This window comes from Galendromus occidentalis, unplaced genomic scaffold, assembly GCF_000255335.2.
Source record: "Galendromus occidentalis unplaced genomic scaffold, Mocc_1.1 scf7180000077128, whole genome shotgun sequence".
Classification (NCBI taxonomy): domain Eukaryota; kingdom Metazoa; phylum Arthropoda; class Arachnida; order Mesostigmata; family Phytoseiidae; genus Galendromus; species Galendromus occidentalis.
In genome coordinates, this window is record NW_003805116.1 from 287237 (window position 1) to 307747 (window position 20511).

The 20511-nt window shown below is 50.2% G+C and overlaps 1 protein-coding gene across 1 annotated transcript; it reads right to left on the minus strand.

Moving 5' to 3' along the window:
• Window positions 1–603: 603 nt before the first annotated feature.
• LOC100900537 (glucose dehydrogenase [FAD, quinone]) lies at window positions 604–12283 on the minus strand. The gene is made up of 10 exons (XM_029110882.1): window positions 12267–12283; window positions 7308–7521; window positions 6464–6653; window positions 6037–6168; window positions 2894–3015; window positions 2138–2308; window positions 1643–1960; window positions 1330–1507; window positions 991–1213; window positions 604–772 (listed from the first exon to the last, which is right to left on the minus strand). The coding sequence occupies exons 1-10, from the start codon at window positions 12281–12283 to the stop codon at window positions 604–606; spliced, it is 1734 nt and encodes a 577-aa protein (XP_028966715.1).
• Window positions 12284–20511: the final 8228 nt, after the last annotated feature.

The following is a 20511-nucleotide window of genomic DNA, read 5'->3' on the forward strand; positions in this document are numbered from 1 at the left end:
GACATTTCGCCGCAACTCGCTCCGCTGCAGTCAACTTTGGAGGTCAACTTTTCGTCAGTGCCGTAGCAGACCAGCTGCTACGAAAAAACGTTGATCTAAATTCTACGTACGTATTTACACATCAAAGTATTCTGAAGTTTCCATTTGACTCGAGTTCACTACACATTCACAAAGAAGACTTCAGGTGATTTTTCCACACACATTGAGCTTGTAGAGTTCAGTAGACTTTTTCGCTACGTTCTGGTCGACGCTAGGTGTTTTCACTGAAGTCCCGATCGGATTCGAAACTATATTGAGCCTCAAGTGACCAGTGCCGAGCATTCGAGGATGATGCACATTTGGGTTTGCGGTTTGATTCCGGATGAGTATTTAAAATGGGGCAGGGGAGGGAATCGTGTTCTTTTGATTGGGAAAAATGTTAAAAATGTTACTTATTCGAAAATTCCAAAGATGAGGATGCGGAACTTGAGGGTAGGTCGGCATGGCACTTGACAACGCTTCAGTATGCCCGGGTGTACTTGATGTCTTCGCTTATCTCTCATTCATAAATACAGCCCCGAATCTACCTAATAAATTACATGGCTACTCAAGATCATCGGGCCTTCACCGACCCCATTGGCGTCCATTGTGTAGGGGTCCCGTTCCCCACGTTTTCTTGATCATGTCCGAGATTTTCTCGCCGATCATCATGCATGGCGCGTTGGTGTTGCCGGAAACGATGTTGGGCATAATTGACGCGTCTGCCACGCGAAGCCCCGCCACACCTTTGACCCTGAGGGAGGAAGAGCGAATTTCAGACTGAGAGCATGAGCCCGAGCAATTAGAGAGCGGGTAGGCATCCCCCCAGATTCCGAGCTGCTTCCGGAAGGGAGCGATTCTGTGATATTCTGCGAATCCCCGCCTTGGGAACCAGCCACACCCTGCATGGCATGTCCCGTCGGATGCATCATCGAAAGCTCGACGAGTCTCGTGTTTGGTTCGGTGACTCACCTCAATTCAGGATCTACTACGGCGGTGGGGTCCCACTTCGAGCCCATTTTGCAAGTACCGACTGGATGGTAGATGGTGTTGGTGATCGTTCGTGCCGAACAGGCCAGGTACTCGTCCGACCACGCCTTGTAGTGTTCGCAGCCTGGGATCGGCTCGGGCCATAACTTTGAGTGGAACGCTTTGAAGGCCGGCGTTTGAGAGACTGAGATGCAGAACTTCATTCCTGCGGGTAAGAACTCGAACTCAGATATTTGTGAAAAAAATTATGCTCTAAAAATGCGACGGCTCCACGAAGTGGGAGAAGCATTGGTGATTCGAAAAAAATATATTCACGCGTACCTTCAACAAGCGTTCTCACGTCATGAGGATGAGTGAGATATTTCGGGTCGATTACCGGTGGATCGTAGGGTGAAACTGTGCGCAGCTTCACGAAACCCCGAGATTTCGGTCGCAGCAGCACAGGGAAAATCGACATTCCATCTTTGTAGAGGTGAGGAATGTAGAAACGTTCCCATAACTGAAACAATTGAGAGTTGTGATAAGATCTTGGCTCGATATCTCCGGGAAATCAGTCGATTTCTTCCACCCAACGGAAAACCCGGCGCGTCGACACTGTCTCGTTAAGATACCAAGTGGAAGATCGAGAACCCACCTCGTCTGCGAAACCTTGTGTCCTCCGGAATACTTGGCCACCGTCAGCGGTGGGAGCTCCGGTCAGGTAGTGAATTTCGATGTCGGGATGGTCAATTGTTCTGTTCGCGAATTTCGTGTTGATGAACGCGATACCCTCGACGCCGCCGAGCAGGGACAGGGGTCCTTTGCCGGCTGTCAAGAACGACATCACGTTTTTGAGCGTGAAAGCTCGTTCGTGCGTTACCGAAGACTCCGGAGAAACTTGGAAATTCAATGCTCCGGTGTAAATATGATCTTGTAGATTCTGGCCCACCGGGAGATCCGAAATGACCTTGATCTGTGAAGAGCGAAAGAAATTCCGGTTATGGGATGCCTGAATATGAGGACCCTGCTTCGGACGCTCTCCGAAGACTGTGAACGGATGATGGGCTAGCCTTCTGAGGCGACACAATCCCGGCTGAGGAGACGACAATAAATGATAATCCACGCCATTGGCGAAAATCTATGTATTTACCCCTAGATGCGATAGATGATGTGCAGGTCCCACGCCCGACAGCATCAACAACTGAGGAGTGTTGATGGCACCTGCCGAGAGAATGATTTCTCTGCGAGCGTACGCGATGTGTGGCACCTTGAATCGTTCGAATTGCACGGCTCGGGCTCGTTTGTGATGATCGAAATGAATCTGAAAAAAAACGACACGTTTATCGCAGGGCAACCGAGATCTCAGGCCTGCCTCAGATTTCGAACAAATGCTCGCTGTATGTTCCGGCACGCGAGAAATATCGCAAGGCCTCATTTTGAAACGCTTCAGTTTCCTCTCGCACCCACGATTCTGTCGTACACCCAAGTCGGAAGGCGCTAGAAACCAGATGCCAATCATCGATGAAAGAAGGCAGACTGTTTCGGGTGTCCGAGGTGGGAGAAGAGAACCGAGGAGATATATCTTCTCTTCGGAATAAGCTTCCGGTAGTCATCCCATCCCTCTAGAATGACAGCTACCAAGGTTCGCGATAAATGGCAAAAAGTTTGACATCTGAAGCAGCTGATAGCTAAATCACGAATGCGCTTTCTGCTCATGGTCAGTGTGACGGCATTCTGAAAAGCTCAGGCTGAACCCTCAATCTAATCAACAATGGGAACCTCCACACTGATGGCATCCAAGATATTTCCTGGTGGCATGGCGGGAGCGAACGGAATTAACAGGGAGGCGTTTTTGGCGAACGGTTCTTGAGGGAAACGAAACTGCAGAAACTGTTGAACCACGAACCTTCGTGGCAAGTGAGTAAAGGGTTATGTGTAGATTTTTCCGATGTCGGACCGGCTTCACGAAAGCTTTGCTCGTGCTGCATCTGGCTCCTCGTCTCGTCGTCCCTTGCGGTATCATGAAACCTGGAAAGCGCCACAAGAACAAAGAATGTGTTATCCTTCTTTATTTGCCATTGTGAGAATGAGAGTTGAACTACTGATCAACAGCTTGACTGGAGAGTTCGAAATTCGTATATCTGGCAGTTCTATTCATTGGAAGATTCCACTTTCGTGGATATTCCGAAGTATCTCGGGATCATTCCCGAGATGATCTATCCTCTCTCTTGCCATGCCTGTCTTCAATCGTATTCCCCGATGATCAGACCATACAAGGCGCCTCTTCGCACGAGAGTTGTCGTAGAGTCATTTGCGAAGAAATGCCGGACCGTAACTCGACTATTCGAATCCGAGCGAACATTTATCACTGAGTGAACAGAACTTGCGGTGGTCAACAGCATACGCCAAAAATCAGTAGCATCTGTCGATCGACATTTCCTGGATCTGGCGCTACTCGGCGGGCAGTCCTATAGAGAGGCGCAATGGAATTATGAACATTTAGCTCGATCTTGATCCCCGGTTCATGACAGTGTTCCGTTAGCACCGAAAGCAGACGGCTCCGTAGTTTTTTCGGTTTCCCTTGCAGCTGAAGAATCATCTCATGACGCTGTTTCGAGCTACGGATCGGCGCTACTAACCCAGATGTCGCCCCAGAGACGGGATCCATGCCGAATCCCAGAATAACACAATTTCATCGCCACTTCTACGACCAGCCATCTACGATGCATCTGCGTCCGTTCAATCGTTCAAGAGGACTATGCGGCATGTTTCCGTCGCAAAGTTGCGATATGAAAAAGACAAGTTGCAGCGGTCTATCAGGAACCGAGACAACGAACAAAGGTGGACGCTTTCTGATCGCTGATTCCGAATCTCCGCTTCTCCGAGCCCCACGTCCGGTCGTTTGAAATGTTCCAAGGACCAGACTTCTTCCTCATCCAGCCAACCACGCTCGGGCTTCTCCATCGAAGTCGATGTTGGGCATCCTCCGAATTCCGCGGAAGGCGAGCGGAACATTGTTGCGTGGGCTACGTGCTTTCTTCAAGCTAAATTAAAAGGTGGCCGGATATCTCACGGAAAATTATAAGAGCCGGCCAGCCCGAATCCCACCCGCATCTGACAACAGAGCCTGAGAACAGAAAATTTCTCGTGTTCACCAATCGTCGTCAGTTTTCTCCCGACAGAGCCATTCAGTCAACAAGCGGCCCGTTCCCTTTGGTTGTTCGTGGTTCTTTGCCGCGACCGTCGTCCGCATTCCGGCAGGAAGATTGTTGGGGTGAGAATGCGCTAGATACTGATTCCGGCGCTCATCCGTCAAACATAGGCCGAACGTATTTATTTGTAGCCACCCACGAGAAATTCCCATTTCATCAATATGCTCAATCATCCGACGTTTGTCGAAGCCACTATTCGATTGTTTGTCACTCGTCAGAAGTGGTCTCTTCTTCTTTATCCAGATGCGTGACGCATCCCTATATAGATCGGAGTATAATTCCCCCTATGAGCCTGAGCGACATTCTCGACGATCGAGGAAATCAGAAGTCGGCAACTGAGTATTGTCCAGCGGGACAGAAGTTTTTCCGATGTGCCATGGGACAGGGCCGTCGCATTGAACTCCAAATCGAAATGCTCGTGGAACTCGGGGTACTGTCCCGAAGGCTTCGTCCGCATAGCGCATACCCGTTACTTCCTCAGCGTACGACTGCGTCTACGTGACGGAATCAAGTGGCTGAAGCTGGACGCCCGTTTGAGGAAAGCTTATCACCTTCTCGGCTGGACGTCGGAATTTAATTAGCGAAGACAGTGTTCGCGATTGTGCTTTTATATTTCGTCTATCGTCTTCTTGCTTTCGGCGACTTCCTCCATTCCGGCCGTTCCCCGATCGTGGACGTATTTTGTGGACGCGAATTCGCTCGGCACTTCTGCCCGATTGAGAACTTGAATCTCAAACACGAGCAGAACGTTTAGTGAGAAGTTGTTTGAGTCGGAAGTTAAGATTGTTAAGGAGAACATTTGAGAGAACATTTTGTTCGCTCACTTTCGCACTGAATTCTGCTACAAATGACAGCTTTCGTGATATTACCTTAACGAGAGTAGTGAAAAGTGCGTCGCCAAGCAGGATGAATTTCGGGTTTTTCAGATAGCGCTCTGTTTGCCGCCGTCTTAAGAGACTTCGTGAGTCATGATAATAAAATTGAGCGTAGTAATGATAGAGATGAACATATTATGCGAAGACTATAATAGCGGAAAAGATCCGAATATAATAACGCGGTTACGGAGATAAATGTCCGTGCTCAGCACTTGTCGTCAATCACATCACGTCGAACGACAAGGTACACGGCACTAGTTCGCAGAAATCTGAGATTTGACTCTTTTCCTAGTCTCGAATTATTTCCGCAAGTCCTTATCTACCCTCCCCCTCAACCAGGGGTTTTACCACTTCTTTATTCATTGCGACTGAAGCATCAGGCGAGCTCAAAATTAGAGCTTCTCGAATTCATCCATGAGTTCCCCGCAAGAGCTTCAAGATACAAGCCTGCAGCAGGTGTCCAATGATTTTCCTAGATTGCCCCGCATCGGAGAGAAATCCATTCCGGGGAACCTGGGATTCCACTTCCGGAGCATGTTTCAAAAATCTCTCGTCCTTGATGATCAAGTAGATGCTTCAAAGCGCAGCGCCAGACTTCGACTTAGATCGTTGAAAAATCCACATTCTCCCGGGTGGCTTATCCCTTGAGCGGAATCGATTGAGTTAATCGGAAGCGGTGTCTGAGCATCGAATCGATAAGATTGCTCTTACGCAAGCGCCATCGGAACGGAGCTGGACGATTGAGGAAGATCCCGGAATTTGGTCTCTCGGGAGACGAATGCTTAAAAGCCCCAGGTGGGTCTTCCATTGGTTCTCGTCAAACGCAGATCATTATAACGCAAGGGATGCTCTAGCCATGGGAGGGATGATCTGCACCCCTCCCCGGATCCGCTTCGGGGAGCGAGAAAAAAATGGAAATCATAGTCTGAGCGGAGGGAATTTCAATGCCAAGAGCGCCTCACCTGACATCGTCGGTCCATTGACGTCGACGTTCGGATAACCCATCTGAATACCGGCTTTTATGAATGCTCGACCCAGCGGTGTAGAGTAGGGTGGCGTTGAGATGGTCATGTATCCGCCGGTGGCGTGGTAACCTGGGAAAACAGAAGGGTAGCATCAGAATCGTAGTGACAGCACTGGTCGTGCGTCTTGCGTGATGACTTAAGCCCGATATTCCTTGGATCTAGAAACTGGAATATTTTTCTCTCTCCCGGTCACGCCACCCGAGTCATTAGCTGAGAAAACAACTCATCCCCACAGATTGCGTTTCTGATGAATTAACAATGACCCAGAAAAAGTCCAACTTCCAAAACCGTCTGAAAGCTACGATGATTATAGACTCCGAGCCACGCATACGTTTCTGTTTTTTTCCCTGCTCATGATTCTTACCGTTTTTGAGGAAAACGGGGTCTCGGTTGTCTTCGGATTTCAAGAAGTAAGGGAAAACATCTTTCCAGCTCCATCCATAGTTCCCAAGACGTTCCCATTCGTCATAATCGTGAGGACTCGCCCTTACGTAGAGCATGTAATTGAGAACGCTGGAGCCGCCGAGGACCTTCCCCCGAGGCCATAGGCTCCGCTGGAAAGCAATGGTTTCTCGTTTTAGGGGGTCGATGCTTCCAGAAGAAAATAAATTGAGGACGCTCATATCACCGCGGCAGTGTGATCGATTGTGGATGGATTCTCTAGCAGTGAACATCTGACTGTCCGTTAGTCGCGGCCGGTGACTATTTGCGAATCTGATCGTAAAATCGGCTTCTCGTTGGTCTGGACTCCCGCAGGTAAGCCAAGTCGCTGACTCTGACGATCGTTTCGGCGACGTCGTAGAGTTCATCTCACGAGCAACATAGGGGGTAAACATGGACTTCTGCTTGGGAAAGATTGCATGGCCAGAAGAATATCGGAAGAACTTCCTTCCTCCGACTGTCGATCGCGGAAGATACTGATCTGCGACGAGACCTGCGACAGCGACGCCGCCGCTGTCGGGTCATTGCGTTTGTCAGTCCGAGAGAAATTCCGTCGCTCAATACACCTAAACCGTCGAAATTTCGATGTTCCGGCCCACCGGAGCGTTCTCGTCTTCTGATCTTGTTAAAGAACAGACAGGGCGAGTCAGCAGACTGCCGCCGCCGACAACAGGAAGACGACACTTATGGCTTTGACAGTTGTTCGATTGAAGCTGCTTATCCACGCCGGCTTAGGAGGAAGAATTTTTGATCACTGGTCAGCTTACCCGGTCGCTCATGCCAAAACAAGCCGCATCCTGAGGCTCCGTTACGTATTGCCAATCCAGAGGTGACAATTGCATCGTTGCCGCAATCAGCGGGATATCGGAAACTTCGTTCTCGATTCCGCCGGCTTCGATGAGAAGAACACTCGCCGACTGATCTTCCGAAAGACGGTTCGCAATCACGGCTCCGGAAGAGCCTCCTCCAACTGAAACGAAACGGAAACGTTGAGTCAGACGAAGTTGTTGTAGCGCAGGGTGAAAATGCAAACGAGCCCGTTTAGCACCGGATGTTCTACCGTTGTTCTTCGAGGATCGGAAGAACGCCGTAACACTCGATTGCTACCTTGAGGCATTTTTTGAACGAATTCGTCCTCGTCGATCTGACAACGGGGCAGAGAATTTCTCGAAAACTTTCGATGCAAAGTAGGCATCGCACACGTTGAACTTCGACTGGTTCGCCGTTCCAGAAACACGGTTAGAAAATCGGAGAGGAGGCGCGATGAATAGATAAGGCGAAAATGGATCAACTTCCATCTGGAGAAGGCCGAGGAAATTCCACGAGCCGTGAATCTTCATGGACGCACGGATGACGTACGCACCACGGTATGTCCCTTGATCGGTGGGGACTCTACGGCCCCCGCTCATTTCGAGGCTATGTCTCTGGAGCTCGTGTGCTTTTCAGCGCCGCTTCAGCCGACAGTATATGGATATGCGCGAATCGAGCCCCGAGAGTACTTTCGAAAAAATTATTGGATGTGAAAATTGGAACGCCCGAACTGGATGTGTACCGGGCTTCAGCCGCGGATAGAGCACTGAAGTCGGTGTGCTCGCCGGAAAGAAACAGCGAATGATTCCGTGAGAGTAAAAAGATCATCCGGACCCGACGCTTGACCTTTCTGTCGCTGGGACCACCCATGCTTTCCGCTTCTCGACGTAGCCGATCTTTTCTGCAGTAGCCCTTTGTTAATCGTCGAGTCACCGAAGAAGTCGCTGAATAGAAAACGGATTGATACGAAAAAGGAGAATGGTTTTTCTCCCAGTGACTTCAATCCAATCGTCTGCCAATGAGTCGAGCGGCCATCCAGACAGTCGGAGAACGATTGGCGGAGTTCGCCAGGGAGCGGGGGATTTCGCGTCGGGGCAGCTACAACAAGCAGCAGAGCCGAAACGTATCCGGTGTGTTGTTTGTGCAGTGACTTCCGATGATGCTAAACTATTCCAGCTTCCTTCGCGAACTCCCTTTGTCAGTAAGCGGATAACACGAGCGAACGTCTCTGTGGATTCTTCGCAAGCAATTTTCCTCGGCATTTATGGAGAAACCTTCCCAGAGCATCGAGAAGCGGAAGAACACCTCCGTAATTCTCGAGCGGGATCGAGTCGATTCCGACGACTATTCAGCCGCACTTCCAGCTCGGCCCGCCGTCTCCGGATTGTGAACCCCGGGGGGAACGATTAATTTCTGCCTTTTTTCCCGACACATATAATAGTGCACTGTGCCGGTACAGATCGGGCACGAACGATAAGCGGCAGCGGGCGACGAGAACAACGGTCGAGCGGGGCCATACAAGGGTTCAAGCTTGCGCGGGCGGAAGACGGGAAGAGATAAATTGACAGTATGATAATGCCGGCCGAGAAGCGGTCAAAATGTGACCGGAAACAGAAATACACGATGAGACAAAACGCGCGCTTGAATCACGGGAGTGGCGATTGTGATGGTCTGCGGTATTCGCCGGGCAGGCAAGCGCCTTCGCTTCTCCCGCTTATTTGCATTTTTTACCGTTTGCTCGGCTTATTTAATCTTCTATGCCATCATTATTTGCATCTGCCCAGCCATCAAGCACCGCTCCAATATTTAAGGGGGAACATCGATAATCTTAACGGAATAGCACAGCTCGGGGAAATCGCGCAGGAAAAAATCAGAGAAAAGTTTCGCGGCGATCTGAGATGGTAAAAACTCTATATTCGCTCTATATTCCGAATATCGAATGGTAGCGTTCGTTCTGCCGTTGACTCCACCGGTTGCCAATCGTTCCTTGATTAGGAATTTTTCGTGTTTCATTCACTCGTGGCTCCGCTTACTTCAAACGCTTGAGTATCCCTAAAGTTTCCATGAAAAGACTTAAGCTAATCATCCAGCGGCGGAGTTCCGTTAAAAATCTACCGCGGAGCTTAATCTAAATTTTCTTCCCGTGCTGTGAAAGCTGTGGTCGCCGCCATTGATGACGCGCTTCCCGACGTCACGTCTGCTTTTTCCGGATATGCTACAGCGACTACCGCACAAGCAAACGGCTCGTTGGTCGGTCAGACGGACGCTCGGCCGTTCGGTCGGCCAGCTAGCCAGTCAGTCAGCCAGCCCGCCACTCGTCTAGCCAGACACTGAAACAGCGAGGCGAAGCTTTTTTGCTTCATCTCCCTCCAGAGACAGCTTTTAAGAAAATCGTCATCTATTGTGTGGCACTGTCGAGCCAACCGCGAAACGTCGTCGGTAAACAACTCGGATCTTGACAACAATTATTAAATCGAGGCCTAACAATCGATCAATCGCACTAGCGAATGAATAGCCGATGGATCATCTCGGAACTTTCGCCGCTTCCACCACACCCATGTGCTCGAGGTGTTAGACAAGTCTAACAGATCCGAGGGCGTTTTCCCCCGGCGACGCGTCATCGTAGTAGGTATTGTTATGGCGATGCCGAGTCGTGGAAGTTTTTATCGTTTTTCGATCTTCATTGATGCCCTTCTCATCTCAAGCACCTTTATTCGATTCGCCATCGTCTCGATGCGAAGACTTCCCGTGTCGTCGTTATACGTAGTGCCCGACATTCTCAAAAAGTTCGCTTGATCCAAGCGGCCTAATGAATGACGATCAAATGTTCGAAACGCTTGTTGAGATGCGCTTTATTCGCTGCGCGCAGTAGCTACAAGACAGGACGCTTTGTGATCGGAAGCCGAGAATTCAGCTACTGTGTAATTCAAAGCTGATGTGAAGGGTTCTTATCGAAGGCGTAGCTACGAAGAGTTTTCAGAGCCCTCGTAGTATGGACCCATTTCGAACTAGCCTGGCTTTCCAACGTTTCTGGATCCGAAAATATGCTGAATGCCATCCCGTGACGGAAAACGAAAACTTCAAGCCATTCGCCGCGTCGGCTGCGGCTTCATATCCCCTCACCCTGATGCGCGTGGAAGCTCATCACGCTCACACTCGAAATTTTGGAGCATATCGAGTGCACCGGGCCCGGTCGACGATGACGCGGCACTGAGTACTATTGACATCGGACTCGAGGCGCCAGTGCGAACACGACTTCCTCTTCATTCCTCTTGAAGAGAGGAATGAAGAGGAGAGCGTATTTAGAGTGACGGTCTTTGACTCCGAAGATGACTCTGCGTGAGATATCCTTCCACAATATCGTCGCTCATTCCCGATGAGCTCCTCCATTCCAGACGGGAGTCAACTCACGGTTTCTCTCTCCTCACGCGATTTTCCTTCGGGGCAGACTCATTGAATTTCGGAGCCATGCCGGAGCCTGATCCGTGACACGACCTCGTCGAGCATACTTGGACGGTGCACGGGCGCCTCGAAGGACGAGAGCGTAGGACTGGAAGAGCTTCCAAACATCGCAGACGTCGCGCGAAATGACGGAATCACGATGAACCTTTATTTATGACCATCTGCCCCCAAATTCTTCTAATGAACATTCGTCGATAGCCATCTTATCTACATGCATCTTTTCCAGAGTGTCTGTAGCGGTATCGGAGTTGGCTTTTGACTCGCGTTATCAGCTACCCGTGGGCAGGGGTTAAGCCACGAGAAGCTGTCAAATCTCCGCAGTCGTGATCCTTCGACGAACCTCCTTTTTCGATATGTCAAGAGGTATGATTCGTCGTGCGTGACTTCCTCCCGCTTCCATACGAACAAAGCGAAACGCCAGATCAACGACAGTCAGGAGATCAAGCGGCAAAGCTCCGACGGCCAAAGAAGTGCACCAATTACCTCAGTGCCTTGCGTCGGTCACTCACACGCGTTCGAAGTGGCGGTCGATACGAGCGCGGCGCGTTGAATTGTCGATGGCCGCATATTACATGCAACAATAAAAGTCGATTAAATCGACGGAGATGATAATGAAGAGTTTCTTGCTGTCGTAGCGGAAAGTTAGGCAGGGAAGACTATTATCGTTATTCCAAAGTTCATTGGGGAATTCAGGTTCCGTTCTAACAACACGGAGGCTTGTTTTCCGGGTTGCTGAACTCGCACGCACCGTAGTTACACAGTGTGTTGGTGTCTTATCGCTATTATGCGGCTGTTCATTGTCTCATCTGGCATTCTCGCCGCTCTTGTCAGCTGTTTTTAATTGCGGCCGACGGCGCAGGATGAATCTCTCGTTGCCGGTGGGAAAACCTCGCGGCTTACAGCAGCTCATTAATGACGGTTTTAAGCTCTGCGTCGCGAAGGTCAAGCGAGGAGTCGTTGTCAAGTAAGTTTACGGACCAAACGAGCCGTGGAGCGTACTCGATCAGCTGCGAGTGCGAGGGATCAACAAAACAGAAAACTTCGCCGCACTGGAAGAGACTTCAATGGTGTATCACTCTTGGGCTCCCTCGCTCTAACGATCGAAAGTGGAGAACACAGCTCCCTTGGGAGCTCCTGTGTATTCACCTAGTGATGGAAGCTTGCCGTCATATCCGCGGCGAGATATCCTCATCGCAAACAAGGGGACAACACTCGATCTGCAGGAAAATGCCGCCATCGAGTTCTGATCGGAAAGTCCGGAGCCCTGAGTGGGGATCGCGTCCGCCGACTTCTCTTCACCGCTAGCTATGCTTGTAAAATACGCATTTAGCTGACCCGGACTCGCGGTATACTCTGTGGAAGTCGTTTCGGTCCATCATTCCGGGAGAAAATTTCAGGGGTAGCAGCAGAGCCACTACCGTGTAGAGGACGTGAAACGTCTTCGGAATGGCCATTCGTAACACTCGAGCATCGTCATTATCCCTTTAAACTCAGCTCGTACTTTTAGGTCTCATTAAGTCGAACTCTTCACCGAAGTTGGGAGAATATCTTCTTCTGAGTGGAAAATATCTTCTTCTGAGTGGAAAATATCTTCTTCTGAGTGGAAAACATCTTCTTCTGAGTGGAAAATATCTTCTTCTGAGTTTTGTAAGAGGTGAATGCGGAATTGCGTTGCTAGCCATTGGGCCGTCACGCGCGCTCTGGAAATTTGAAATCGCCCTCTCCCAGGAGCAGCCATGATCACAAGCGAATAGGGCGCATAGGGTGTCATTCTTGGCTCCTGGAGTTGATCTGTGCCTGTGGGAATTCCGTAGGAAGTATATGAAATTGATGTGCCGTAAATTTGCTATCTAAAGACACCGACCGGGTGTCGATCGGTGTAGAAGGCACGGAGCTGCAGGGCGTAGAAAATGGACAAGTTTCGTCACACTTTTTGGTGAAATACTAGGCCAACCTTTTTAAAGACGTTTCACGTCAAAATGTTTTCATTTTCACATTTTGTCATCATGTTTCAACTTCATTTTTCTTAAGTTGTTTTTTTTATTGATCATTCCGGAAGCCATTTTGAGTTTCTTCTAAACTCTGCCAGTGCCTCCGGTTGCTCTGATTCTGACAAGTCTGCTAGTTGGCGGAAATATTCCTGCGGTTTTTTTGGATGCACAGAGAAGTGCTCAAAGAAATCTCTTATGAAAACCAAAAGGAAATTCCTCGACCGTAGGGAGCTGCCGTGGTCGGGAACCGCAAACACAGTCACCCACTCAGTCACGTGATCAGCCGGACGTCGCGGGCTTCTGTCACTCTTTCAGTCGACAAGATGAACACATCATCTGTGTTAAGAACGACGCCACAAAACACGATCCACACCCTTCAGAGAGGAACGCTTCGCCTATCTCGGAGAAAATTGGCCGCACCAGTTTCACATGGAATGATCGAGGGCTTGAAACCCTTCTCGGCAAGTCGCAAGTTGAATCAATCGGCTCAAGAAAGAGACATCAGTCCCATGGAACAGTAACTCCGGACGCATTGAGCCTGTCGGCATCTTGGTCTCTTGGAGATTTTTGAGCCATCCGACCCTCGGGTCAATCTGGAACGTTGACCGTGAATAGAGTCGATGCCGCCCGACCGCAGGAATCAACAGTGTCATCTTCATGGAGGACTTCGGGATCTCCATAAATGCAGAAGGAACACCGTCGAATGCACACAGACGTCCGTGACAATAAGTCGCCCATCGAACAAACAAACAATGGGGGTCGGGAAATAAGCGGGAAAAACTTCATGGAACTATACTACGCATTCCGGTATGCTACAATCACGGAAAGGTCGAAAAGCATCATGGTTTCATGCGGGTTAAGCCGAATCGAGACGAGAATCAATACCTGCTGCCTCCCGCGTTCGTCTTCATATTCGGCTTCGATGCATTCCGTCAAATTGAGCGACTAGCCAGTCAGACGTGTTACAGTCGGATGGAGCTGCGTAAACAATTGATAACGTAAAGAAATCACGATTTGCATGAAGCGTTTTCATTTTTGGAGTGAAGCACGTCGATGTACCCGGGAAGGCTAATTCCGCATTCTTTCGCTCAAAGTTAGATCCTTATGCTTCCCAGCGCGACAAGAACTATTTATTCCGAACCGATCCCACGGGCAAATGTTCGGACGTGGGGGAAAAACAAAAAAGAAGCTGTAAGGAAACATGGGTCAGAAGATTCTTTGGATGTCAGCACGTGCAGAAGGCCCGAGAGAGTAGGACGGAAGCTCGACACGTTCCACCGCTTCAGAGAGGAGCTTAGAGATCTTCGTCCTTAATGAACTTCGTGAACAGGATCCCGGAACAGACGGCCGCGGCTATGGGTGAGTAATCCCCGGTCGCTGCATCGAATCCCTCAGCACTAGATTTCCGACTGCTGGATTAGAAACTTATCGAAATGATGTCTTTCAGTTCGCCTGAGCTCATTGTGTGCGCGTTGAAAATTCGCCTAGGAACAAAGGAGCTGCGGGGAAGGCCCCTAAAACAATTTCCACTGACGAAAGACTCAAAAGCAGACGGACGAGTCCGGAATAAAGAGCTTCTTCATCGTCAAGGATCTCTAAACAAAAGTCTTCATCTCGGCCAGCATCAATTACGCAATGACGGCCGGTTGACGCATTCTATTTACGTCCGGCTGGGGTTTGACCGTTTCAGGCCCTCGCATCTACTTGCCCTCACTCGCAGAAATTCTTCACGAACTTAATGCTTTCGTATTAATAGCCGCTCAGAATTGACGTTACGCCATGCCGTCTATATACAGAAAACATTCAAAAACGACAACGATAACAACAACGACCAGTTGTTGTTGTCTCGCGAAGATAAGAATCACTTCATTGCTTTTGCGACGAGGTGCTTTTGAAACTGAGTTTTCTGACCGAGAGCTCCCGTCGCGATTTTTTTCTCAGAGACCGCGCTGAATGAAGAAAATGTTCGGGAACGACAGCGCGCTGCATTAGCTACAGACCATTCGGCGAACCATGACGCCCCGTGTTCCGGGATATTGTTTATGAGTCCGCGACATAAACTCCGGGATCTGACGTCGAGCGAATCGCGATCTGACACACTTCTGACATGAGACTTAGCTTATCGAGAGAAGACGTTGTGAGGGTCGGCGGCTCCGGTCAAGGATTGGATCAGGAGTCCTGGCTCGGACCCCTTGTTCCAGATCTGGATGCTCGGCCGTCTGATAACAGCGTAGAGAACTCCCTCGCCAAACGAGCGGCGGACACGACTTTTGATTTTAAGACTCAGAACGAAACTGAGAGTCTTCAGATCGCCCTGCTTGATACGTCCCTTTAGGCGGGCTCGTCGGAAATCTACGACAGTTCTCTGACTGGCTGAGGCAGAAATTCCGTCTCATTCCGGAGGCATACGTGTTATTTATTCTGACGACTTCGCCGAGACGACGACGATCGTAAATTGAAAGCCGGTCGGGTCACGAGCACTCATACGCGCCTGACCCAGTGAGGATCCCCTCGTCACGTATACAGCCGAAATTCCCGCAGAAAGCGCGACTCATCCGGTCCACGCGAGCCGGTGAGCTGAAGTTTTACCCAAGTCAATTATCGCTCGCTGGCTGGCTGGCTCGCTCGCTCGCTCGCCTGCTCCGACCATCGATCGATCGATCGATATATCAAACAGATCGCTTGGCGAACGATTGTTCGACCCAGACGCAGCGAGATTCATTGTGGAGAATCACTGGGCGCTTCCATATTTTCATAGAGACCCTCTCCAACGAGACTTCCCGCTTTCAGGAACATCTGGGTGACTCTGTTCGGCCATCAAATATCTCCGCGCAGATCAACATACTTGTTTAAACCGCCCGTGGCTCGGCAGAAGAAAGAGCGAGCTGATACCGAGCGCTCAAACTTCGGAAGAGCGGTCAAGCTGAATGAAAATCACCTCAAAACAAGCAACAGAAGTTGTTTCAGGAGAAAAAATCCCAAATGCCACCGACAGAATGGGGTCGTTCAAAGCCATCCATAAACTTGTAAGCTTCTTACTGAAGTCCATCGCACCGTCTTCAGGACCCGGGATCGCTACGGCGACACTCTCGAACGGGCTTAGTTGGTACACCTCTTCTTCACCTCTGAAGAACTTGGTCACGCATGCAAGGTCAAAAGGGATTGAGGATTCTCCCCGGGGGTTCGGCGAACGAGCGAATCGTTCCTTAAGGTTTAGAAACAAAATAAACCAGGAAGCGTGCTTCGATCAAAGGACTCGGAACCCTATGAGAAGCTGAGGGAAGACTAGGGGAAAGGACTCGACTGGAGTTCCACGGACATCAATGCCGGGGGTCGTCCCTATGCCCGCGGCTAGGGAACCGGTGGCGTCTGTGGGTAAAACGACTCGAGTTGAAGACGAAGATTCGATCAGACCGCGACGCCGGATGTGCATGTTTTTTCTGCGGCGTTTGATTTGAACTTTGCGGGCATGCGATTAGTTCTGGCAGAAAATCGTGTCAACGCCTGCTCGATCGTTGGCTTATGAGTTGGCTGCGGGCACCGGAAGCCCCAGCAAGCGTCGATCGAGTCGGAGTTCTGAAGCAAAAATAGAACTATAAATAAATAGAACTTTTTCGACAGAGGGAAAATGCTTTAGTATCCCGCAACGACGATTCAACGACGACGTCCATTCGATTCTCGGCGGAACGCGTTGCAAGAAAAGACTCGATAGATGGAAGAGCCGAACAAGGGACGCGAAGCATCAACAGAAAAAGCACTCGCGGTGCTTCCCATCTGTTGCAGATGGGAACTACCGAAGATATGCCACATCATTTTTTCCCTAACAGAAATGAAGTTGACGAGCGATCAGAGCTGACATTTTTTTTCTGGCAGCAACCCGACTCGCGTGTCTCTATGGCAGTCTTTCCATTAAAAGGAGCAAAATACAAATAGAGATATCGGGTCTTATTTTCTACTGCCGCGAAAGCTCACCCGAAGATCCCAATAGCTCCGGGGTGTTTGCCTCGATCCACGCAGTATTCGCTTCGACTCCCCAGCGTGCTTCGACTTCGAATTTCCGCCCGCTCAACTCGTCAGGGTGCTCCACTCAGGTTTTCGTGGATGAGTTAAATCCGCGAATTCAGCCGTAGGAGCTCAATCCAAAACGGTGATCATTGGGTTTCCTTAAACGCTCATCTAACGAGAACCGTTGGGGATGCAGGAAGGTTTTCAGTTTTGAGCTGCTCTAATCGAATCGGAACGTGTCGTGTGTTGAAGGAGTTAGTGAATCACTACTTCGCAGCGAGCATGATCGCGTGTGGAGAAGCCTCACACCCAAATTTCGTAAGCGTCACGTAAACCTTCCGCCGTTCAATCTTCCCCCCTTTGATTCCTGCCCGTCTCTGACTCCCGCTTCTCGCAGGAAGTGCGGTTCATCTGGAAATATGGTGTTACGAACGAGGGGGATGAATTACTTCAAAATCGCATCGAACGCATTAGCGAAAGCGGCCAAGATACAAAGACGCAAATTTCTTTCTTTTTCCTTCGCAGAAGCCAATGAAACACCGCAACTCCGTAGTAATCATTACATTTTTCTCAAGTTCCTCGTTAACGTCCGGCGTGGTTGAAGTCCACAGCTCTACGCGAGGTGGCTAAGATACTCCCACGGTGCGGAAGATCTAATACCGTTCTCTCTGTTCGGCTTTCGTTCCACCGTAAAGTAATAGCATTTTTAACTACCGACTGGTGTTTCCTACCGAAAGTTTTCCGATGTTCCGATCGGAAACTCGACCGCCAGCCGCCAAGGAGGGAGCGGTCCACCACGCTCTCGACTCGAGGAGGGAGAAATAATTCTTCGGTTCCGGTAAGAGATGGTTTTCTCTCCTGCACGACGACGATTCGGACGCTCCAGCTCGCCCCTGATCTTCTCAAAGCCGGGAGCAACCAGATCAAACGGCCGTACGGGGTGGAGCACGTTCTGATCGACCGTTTATCGATTGACTGAATAGACACCTGAAGAGACCCCGATAAAGAGCAAGAAGCCGGCGCGTGAGCGGACTCACGAACTGACTAGATCCGCATAAATCTTGAGAAACGGCTCCGGTGGATTGGGAGAAACAATTCCGATTTGAGACTGTCCGCCAAGATTGACGTTTCCGTATGTCAAACGGTCGTTTTGACGATGTCCAGAATGACGATTCTGACCACGGTGGCGGTGATGGTAGCAAGTTTCACGGGAAGATCGATCAGTACGCGGTCGTCCGTCGCGATCATTCCGGCGACCAGGTCAACCATGCAGAATGTGTCAGTCAGTCGTCAATGGAAGGAATGAGACGTGGAGAACATTGGATATTATCGCCACGATTCGATAGGAAACTCGAGAAACATCTGCGGTGTCACGACCTAGCGTGAACGTTGTCGTAAGTACGAACAGAACATTCGAACGGTCCCGGAACCATCGTGGGTGAGAAACGCCGACGGACCCATTTCAGACAGAAGCAGCTATGGCGAAGAAGCGGCCGCGGCGGAGGAGCTCCGCGACTGCAGCGGCGATGGCGACGAACAGCCCGACGCTCCGACCGGGGTCTACTGCTGTTCCACGTTATCACGCTCACGTACACCCCTGCGATCGATGGCAGAAGGACCTCATACTCCGGTGGGAAATCTGTTGGACCGAGCTCACAACTCCGTTCCGCCGCGACGTGTCGTGTAAGCTGACATAAATCTAGGACAAGCGATGAGTAGGAAGGTCTCGAGTACAAGCTCAAAACCTGCGTTTTCGCATCACGAAGTCGTATCGCAAGCCCTACTCGAGCAGCCTATTCTGGAATGGGGCCTGCCCCACGAAGCTGCCGTGGGATGATTGGGGCGACCATCACGAGTTGGAAAAGAAACTGAGTGTCTGTTTATCTTTCTGAGCTCTCTGGACGTGTCGGTCTTGCGTCATTCAACTCACATCCGAGCACTTGGCCATTGTCATCGCGGAGGAAAAAACTTCACTGCCCCATTCAGAACGGCCACCGTGATGTCACCCGGACGGTCGTCCCTGGAAGTTTTCAACGCGACCAGAGCTTTCTCAGTGCCCGCCAATGCAATCGAACAGAAATGGTGATGGAGCGATCGATCCAAACTTCCTGGCGTCGATGCCGAAAAATTGATTTTATCGGCGAGAGCCGCGCTGGTCTAATCGGCCTCCGACGCGGCGAGCGCGGAATACGTCGAAGATGGAAGAACGGACTCTTGACCACCTGATCCTCATGGAGAGCAACCCCGTAAGAATGGGCAACGCGTCAGCTCGTGATTTCCACTGCCAGGCACAGTGCGGATCGGAAACTTATATGTATTCTCGTTTCCTCTCTTTGGAAAAAAAAGAGTCCCATTTCGGCGACCACCCACATTTCTTACCCCACTGCTTCTTTCAATACGGGACACACCCTGAGAATCGACGGTATTCCGGGCAAAGGTTGAACATTCAGCTCAAGACGTATCAAAAACTCCTCTCGACCATTTTCCGACCGTATTGGCTGAGTGGCTGATCATTTTTCTTGCCAAGTATCACCCATTCCGGCGGCCCACAACACCCATTTATGCTCGATTCACTCCGGAAATTCTTACGTCCCGTTCCCAAAACTTCCCATCGTTCTGCTACCCCTATAACTCGTTTTTTTCCTCCGATTTGGATTATAAGTAACTTCAAAATTGATATTATCGCAAGAGGGCGTCCATGATGATCTTTTTGGGTGCGCGGCTCTGGATTCATCTTCATTTCTCCCTCGCGAGCATGTGGGAGCTCCTCAGTCAGTCAGTTAGACGATCAAGCAGACGAGCTGGCTCGCCAGCTGTCTGCGGAGCATCTTCGTTCGCGGGCTGAACCGAAGACTTGCATCTGAAGACGTCAAGAAAAATGACGCCATCCGGCTTATTCTCGTTAGACTGATGCTTCTGTGGTTTTCACAGGTCACACACAGTGGTGCTTTACTCTTCTGAATCTGTCAACAAGCGCATTGTGTTAGGGGGCTGCAGGGAAAATAAGAATTGTCGCTCAAGCTGATGCGGAAAATCGCCGCATCGACCATGGAGAAAGTTTCCTCTGGGAGACGGCTCGAGGCAGTCGCAGATTATTAGGAATTGCATTATATTTTCCTGCGGTTGGTCTTGCGATCAGCTGAGCTCGAAGCCTGGGATTCGATCATCGAAGTTTGCCAAGCACGATTTCCGTTGCGAGCTCACACGTCAGTTCCCTTCCGTCTAATCGACCAATAGACGCATCTCGAGTCGCTGAACTCTTCGCAATCGCGCGCAGACCTGCCCAAGCTCCGTTAAACCGCCCAGCGGGAGGACAATCAGCCGTTGACTTTGTCACCCACACGACACGCCACGAGAAGGTAGGCACAGTCCCTTGTTCAAACATGACTACTTCGGCGGGCAAGGTAGCCGGCGTCGTCATAGCGTCTCCGAACTTCCGTAGAGCAAACGTAAACGATCGCCGTTTTCCACAGAGGCAAACAGACCCGGCGTTCACACGCAAACACACGACTATAACAGCGATTGAGACCGCGGGTGTTATGTCAAAGTGCACACCGCATCCAGAGTGACCAAAGAATCAAGCGAGTAGCTGTTTGACAATCGGAAGGGTGATACAAGCGAGAAGTCTTCCCATGGGAGTAAGGCCAAGTTCAGAATCACAGACTTTATATTCCTCTTATCGAATCATAAGAGTTGTACTCTG

Excerpts from the sequence above, each read along its gene's own strand:
- LOC100900537 (XM_029110882.1), bottom strand. Across the intron at positions 2,309-2,893 it reads TTTACTCACTTGCCACGAAG|ATTCATTTCGATCATCACAA; the intron begins GTTCGTGGTTCA and ends GTTTTTTTTCAG. Across the intron at positions 1,508-1,642 it reads CACAAGGTTTCGCAGACGAG|TTATGGGAACGTTTCTACAT; the intron begins GTGGGTTCTCGA and ends CAATTGTTTCAG.